The following is a 7,272-nucleotide window of genomic DNA, read 5'->3' on the forward strand; positions in this document are numbered from 1 at the left end:
ACGGAGATGGTCGTCCTGATTGGCTGAGCGACGCCGTGGCCAGCCTCCATCACACAACACGCACACACACACAAACCACTGCTCCTGCATTCTATCAACTATAACTTGATGAAGTGGGATTCTATACATCTCCCGACTACTGCTGGAGTTGTTGGAGACTTACACAATCAAAGAGAGGCGAACATAGCAAGAGAGAAGGTGTTCACATGAAGAAAGCAAGGTAAATGACTGGTATCAGCTGGCTTTAGCAGACGACAGAGCTGTCAAACCACAGAGGTAAACATTGTTGTTCAGTGTTTCACTACCATGGCATCTCTTTCCTTGCCTAACATAGAAGAATTAGTGAAGGAGAAGGTGGAGGAGGGGATAAAAGACATAACTGTGGATGTCAAAGGTAGAGAAACCAGAGAAGCTAGTAAACTAACTAAGGAAATAACAGAAAAGCTTGTTCCCGAGCTTGCTAAGATCATAGCAGTGTCCGTATCCTCAGCCGTGACTACAGCTTTCAAGGAAGTGGCTAGTGAGTTAGCAAAAATGTTTGATACCTCACAAAAACAGGCTCTACTAAATAGATATGAGACAGATAAGCTTGAACAATACCAACGAAAGGATAATCTATGCATCTACGGCTTGGAAGAAGAAAATGAAGAAACAGAGGATGTAGTCGAAGCCAAGGTCATTGAACTGGCAGCAGATATGGGGGTGACTCTTGTATCTGACAACATCTCTGTTGCTCACCGACTCGGGAAACCTCAAGCATCTAATAGAAGCAGACCGGTAATTGTAAGGTTCTGCCATAGGAAGAAAAGAAATGAAATGCTGAAGAAAAGAGCTGAACTTAAAAAGAAACAGAGGAAAGTATTCGTGAATGAAGATCTTACACCCATGCGAGTTGCAATGTTCAAGATTGTCAAGGAGCAGCCAAATGTGAAAAGTGTTACCACTAGGGATGGTAAAATACTTGTGTGGCTCACAGATAAAAACAGGCCAGTTGAAATTCATACACCAGATGATTTGTTCAAAACAGGTATATTACAGCCTGATTGGAAAAGGCTGAAACTTGACAACATGATTAATAAGACCCTAAGTAACAACGCATAGGACAAATATGGAGCACAGACAAAAGCTAAAATTCAAACAACTGTCTCCCATACTAAATCTATTACTAATCTTAATAATATTTCAAAACTCTCTTTACTAACACTAAATGTCAATGGATTGAAAGGAAAGTTAACCACAACGGAATTCAAGGACTTGTGTGTTATGTATGATGTATTATGTATAAGTGAAACAAAATGTGATGATGTCGATATGATAAATATTGTTCCCAGTATGAAAAACCTTGGATTTGATATAGTATTCAAAAACAGACATGAACTCAGTAGATATAAATCAGGGGGTTTAGTGCTTGCTATTAAAAGGGATATTAAGCTGAAGTGGAAGACTATTAAGACTGAGGGTAAGGCTTTCATATCTATTTTAATAGATAAAAGAAGTTTAAGGTTAGATAAGGATTTGATTATCAGTGTGGTATACATTCCCCCAGTTAATTCTAGATATGCAAGTGTGGAATACTTTGAAGAAATTGATAATTTTCTTTTGGATTATACAAGTGATGATTACTCACATTTATTATGTGGAGATTTTAACTCACATACTGGAACTCTGTTGGATTATGTTTTGCCAGATGTACTTCATGATGATGATGATGATGATGATGATGATGATGATGATGATGTTGATGATGATGGTAATGGTGATCTATTTGAGGTACAAAACATACTTAAAGCAATGGGAGTGGATGGAACAAGGTATAACCAAGATGTAACACAGGATAGGAATTCTTATGGGAGAAATTTGGTGACAATATGTTGTAATAATAAGGTATGTATTTTCAATGGTAGAGTAGATAGAGATCTCAGAGTGGGGAGACCCACAACTACACATGGCACTCTTGTGGATTATGTTATAGGTTCACCAACATTGTTAAAAGATGTAAATGAATTTAGAGTGCTAGACTATGACCCATTGTATTCAGATATTCATTGTGGTATTCATGTACAGCTTAAAGTAAATATTGAGTATGCAATTATTAACAATGCCAATATAGCACCTGTGAGTAACTATAATCAACCAAGTAAGTGGAGAGCATCTAAGGAAGAGGATTATATAGCAGAAATTGATGAAAATCAGGTAAAAGAGTTAATAGAGCAGATGGATTCTATGGACATTGAAGATGTAAGTATTAGAATAAAGAATATTTTATTAGGAGCAGCTGTAAAGGTTTTTCCACCAAAGAAAAAGAAAAATTATGTTAAGCAAAGTAATAATGCAAGTTTATCTGGATATGATAATATTTGTTGGTATACAAGGAAAGCATACCATAAAGCTAGACATAAATATAATCTGAGGAGGAGTGAGGATAATAAGAAAGATATGATAGAAAAAAGCAAGAAGTACAAAGCTGAACTGAAAAGAGTACACAATAAGGAAAAAGAAAATATGTTGATTAAGTTAAAAGCAAACAGAAATAAAGATCCAAAAACATATTGGAAAATATTAAAGGAAAATGATGGAAATAAAAGCAAAACTACACTTACACTTGCAGATTTTCATCAACACTTTAAGAATCTATCAGAGGAAATTAGTGAAAGTGATAAGCATTTAAGTGAACTAGAAAGTGCTACAATTGAATCTGGGGAAGAGGAAACACTGAATGAGCCCATTACAGAACATGAAGTGTTGAAAGCTATTAGAAAACTAAAGAATGACAAGGCACCTGGATATGATGATATTGTTAATGAATATATTAAAAGTACAAAAAATATGCTTAATTTGTATGTTAAATTTTTTAATAGGATTTTGGATACAGGATATTTACCTAAAGAATGGTTGATAGGGGTTATTGTCCCATTGTATAAGAATAAAGGTGATGTTGATGACCCACACAATTATAGGGGTATAACTTTGTTAAGTTGCTTAGGTAAGGTATTCACATCTGTGCTAAATGACAGGTTAACTTCTTATTCTGATAGTCATAATATTATAAAAGAAAATCAAGCTGGATTTAGGCAAGGTTATAGTACTCTTGATCACATATTTTTATTAAAGAACATCATTGATCTGTTTTTATGGAAGAAGAAACAATTATTTTGCCTTTTTATTGATTATAGAAAGGCATTTGACACAGTTTGGAGGGAGGGGCTCTGGTATAAGATGGTAAAGGAAAATATTGGTGGTAAAGTCCTTAATGTTATTAGAAATATGTATTTGAACATTAAATCATGTGTTAAGTTTAATGGAAACAAGTCAGACATTTTTATTTGTAATAGAGGAGTAAGACAAGGTGAAAATCTTTCTCCATTATTATTTGCCCTTTATGTAAATGACATTGAAAAGTCTTTAATAGAAAACAGATGTAATTACTTACTATTTGATGATAACTACCTTGATTTACAATTGAATTTACTGATAATGATGTATGCTGATGACACAGTAGTTCTAGCTAATTCGGAAGAGGAAATGAGGAATATTCTTAATGCATTGGAGTTATATTGTGACAAATGGAAATTAGAGGTAAACAAAAATAAGACAAAAATTGTTGTATTCAGCAGAGGAAGACTTAATTATGACAATTTTCATTTTGTATTTAGTGATGAAATTATAGATACAATTGGTGAATACAAATATCTTGGTGTATTATTCAATTATAATGGTAGGTTTAGAAATGGTCAATTGGACCTTAAGAAAAGAGCAACAAGAGCTATGTATTCACTAATTGGAAAATGCCGCAAACATGATCTACCAGTTGATCTGCAACTTGAATTGTTTAACACCATTGTAATGCCAATTATGACCTATGCTTGTGAAATTTGGGGATACTGTATTATTAGAGAAATCAAGCAGTTGCACATGACATTTTTAAAACATGTATTACATGTACATAAATATACAAGCACTGATATTGTATATGGGGAGTTAGGGGAATATCCTATTGATATTGTTATCAATACTAGAATGATTGGCTACTGGTCAAGGTTAATAACAGGGAAAACTACTAAGTTAAGCATGATTATGTATAAAAGTTTGTTACATTTAGAATCCACAGGCATGTATTCATCACCTTGGATTTGCTATATAAGAAATATTCTTAACAATTGTGGTATGTCAGGTATTTGGATGGATCAACAAACTAATAATCCAGAATGGTTAAGGAAAGCAGTTGAAAACAAACTTAAAGATCATTGGATAACATCATGGTTTAGAAATATTTCAACAAAGGGACTTTGTAAGAGTTATAGAATGTATAAAGACTTGTATTGCAGAGAAGATTACCTATTGAAACTTAAAAAGAGTATCAGAATGCCTTTGATTAAAATAAGAACAAATAACAATAGACTACCTGTTGTGAAAGGAAGATATGATAGTATAGATAGGGAAGAAAGATTATGTACTTTATGTAGATGTAATGTTGTTGGAGATGAATATCATATTTTATTGTCATGCCCTAATGATAACATCGTGGAGCTCAGAAACAAATATATTCCAAATTATTATAGAAATAACCCAACAGTGAATAAGTTTATCCAATTAATGCAAAGTAAAAGTCAATATATTTTGTCTAACATTTCTCTTTTTTAAAAGCTACCTATAATTTTTTTAGGTAACAGAAAGTTGATTTATATAAGTTGTTAGTGTTTGTTTGTATCTGAAATAATTGCAGGAGCTGTGCTCCATACTTTGTATACACAAAGTCTGAGCATGTAAATAAATCTGAATCTGAATCTGAATCTGAATCTGAATCTGCGCCGAACACAATGCGTCTCAATGAGGAGATTTTGGCTGGCTGCCGGGGACGACTGTTGTGGGCGAGGGCAGTGCTGCAGCCAGACCAGCGGAGGCGAGGGAGCCAGTGTCTCCTGAGGGATCTGAGACTCGGTAAGGGGACAGGAGCTGCCGTTGCGGTCTTCAGGTTCTCGTCCTTCGTCAGTGTTCACTTCCAGTCTCACACTCAGTGGATGATAAGAGCACACGTCCAAGGCGACGTGAATCCTGCCAGGCGCGGGTCGCAGATCCTGCAAACACTCAAGGAGACGTCTGGCATCGATGGCTTGCTTTCGAATCGTCTTCTTGTTCCTCTTCACTTTGATCTTCACGAAGCAATCGGCGTCCACTTGTTTGATGGTTTCCCAGTTCACTGTCACGCAGCAGTGAGGATATTCAGTGACCGCGTCAGTGACCTTTTCCCGCCGCGCAGGATCGAGATCCACGGTCACGATGGGACAGAAGCGCGCCTTCCCGAGGCACCACCAGCGCGACACCCGCTGCGCCAGCAGGTGGATGGCGGTCGCCATCTTGTCTGAGAGCGAGCACGCGTACAGTACACGACAGTTCCGTTTGTTGACTCATCTTGTTGTTTGAAGGCACGCGTACAGTACACGACAGTTCCGTTTATTGACTTATCTTGCAATTTTTATTTGCACAGTACACGCGCAAGAATCTTCGGCATGTCAATAATTGTCTTTAAACAGACGTGACGGCCTTTTCACTTAGCTTGATGCTGTCACAGGAAGGGCATGATAGGTGGAGGCCGTCTCCCTGCTTGCTGACTGGACGAGAGAGAGAGAGAGAGAGAGAGAGAGAGAGAGAGAGAGAGAGAGAGAGAGAGAGAGAGAGAGAGAGAGAGAGAGAGAGAGAGAGAGAGAGAGAGAGAGAGAGAGAGAGAGAGAGAGAGAGAGAGGAAGAAAAGGACAAAAAGAGGAAAAGAAGATAAGTATACAAGAAAACACAAAAAGCTGTAAGAAGCCATCAGGCTTACATATGGAAGTCAGTGCATCAAGTATACCAACCTATTCCCACTTATCCACATATATAAGTCCATCTAATCTTTTAAGGTTCTTCAGCACTAAGACATAGATATTTCTTGACACTACTTCTTCAAAAAAAAAAAAAAAATAGTAGAAGGGCGAATTGCGTTTTAACTAAAACGAGTTTAGAACACAAATGAAAACCATACCTAAAATAGGAAGAAGATCCGGAATAGAAGGAGTGAGGGAGGACCGTGGTGAGAGGAATGAGGGGATAAGGAATGGGGAGTGACGGAACAGTGCAACGCCTTCCCACTTCCCAAATAGCGCTTTCTCGTCCCCTCATCCTCTGCAGGAGAGGAGGAGGAAGAGGAAGACTTAGAGGTGTTCTTTGCTTACTTCTCCTGACCCGCGTCTCAGAAAGGCGAAGGGAACCTCATTTAAATATGCACCAAACTAAAAGGAAAAAATGTAGGCAAAAAACGATCAGGGCAGGCTGTGGGGGTGGGAGGGTGGGTGGTGACGGGACGGTGGATGGGGGAGGAAGGTGTGGGCGAGAGGCTGCGGGCGTGTGGGCCGATCAAAGCCGCCTCGAAGCTGCCAATATCGGCGTGGGCTGAGGAAAATCCGCCCCATCACCACCTGCCGCAGAAATGGTTCCTTCAAACGCTGCCCCCTCCCCCCCCCTCATTCATTCATTCATTCATTCATTCATTCTCTCTCTCTCTCTCTCTCTCTCTCTCTCTCTCTCTCTCTCTCTCTCTCTCTCTCTCTCTCTCTCTCTCTCTCTCTCTCTCTCTCTCCACCTCATGACATGACAAGTGATCGATATCCTCCTCCTCCTCTTCCTACTTCTCCTTTTCGTCATTCTTTTTTTCTCCCTCCTTATCTTTCTCCTTTTTCTTTTCTCCTTATTTTTTCTTCTCTCTTTTATTTTTCCTTCTCACTTTTACGTCTCCTCATCTTCTTTTATCCTCCTCCTCCTCCTCCTCCTCCTCCTTTTACTTTTCCATGCCACCTCATCCTTCTTACGCCCGCACCTTCATTTACACATATATTACAACACACATCCCCCTCCCTCCCCCGACACACACAAACACGGAGGCAGGCAGGAAGCAAAAGTAAAAAAAAAAAAAAAATTCTGACTTGTTCGGACCAGCGCTGGTAAGTAATTGATTTCCAGTCCAAAGCATGTTGTCCATTACCCTTGACCCGCCAACCAGCAAGTCTCCGCCCCCGCCCCATCCCGGCAGCAGGCAGGGCGAGACGGGGACAAGAGAAGTAAAGGTCAGAAGGCAAGAATATGAGAACACGGAGACAAAGAGTTGGACAATAGGTTACTGCAAATAGGTGTAATAAGGGTAATTAACTGATCCATCACCCCAGGTAAAGGTGAAGGAAGTAAGGTTACAAGAATACGAGAACATACGAGTAAGAGCATACGCAAGTCTATCTGCAAGAAGCC

The 7,272-nt window shown here is 38.7% G+C and overlaps 1 protein-coding gene across 1 annotated transcript in view; it reads right to left on the reverse strand.

Moving 5' to 3' along the window:
* Window positions 1–5,570, reverse strand: part of LOC135093426 (uncharacterized) — a 19,799-nt gene extending 14,229 nt beyond the window's left edge. Inside the window, exons 1-2 of the mRNA XM_063992705.1 lie at window positions 4,805–5,570; window positions 1–56 (exon numbers count right to left, since the gene is read on the reverse strand). The exon at window positions 1–56 is cut by the window's left edge and continues 49 nt beyond it. Coding sequence (XP_063848775.1) covers window positions 1–56; window positions 4,805–5,354 — 606 coding nt within the window. The 5' untranslated portion in view covers window positions 5,355–5,570. The remainder of the gene's footprint in view (window positions 57–4,804) is intronic.
* Between the last annotated feature and the right edge of the window lie 1,702 nt (window positions 5,571–7,272).

This window comes from Scylla paramamosain, chromosome 3 (genome assembly GCF_035594125.1).
Source record: "Scylla paramamosain isolate STU-SP2022 chromosome 3, ASM3559412v1, whole genome shotgun sequence".
NCBI classification, from domain to species: Eukaryota; Metazoa; Arthropoda; class Malacostraca; order Decapoda; family Portunidae; genus Scylla; species Scylla paramamosain.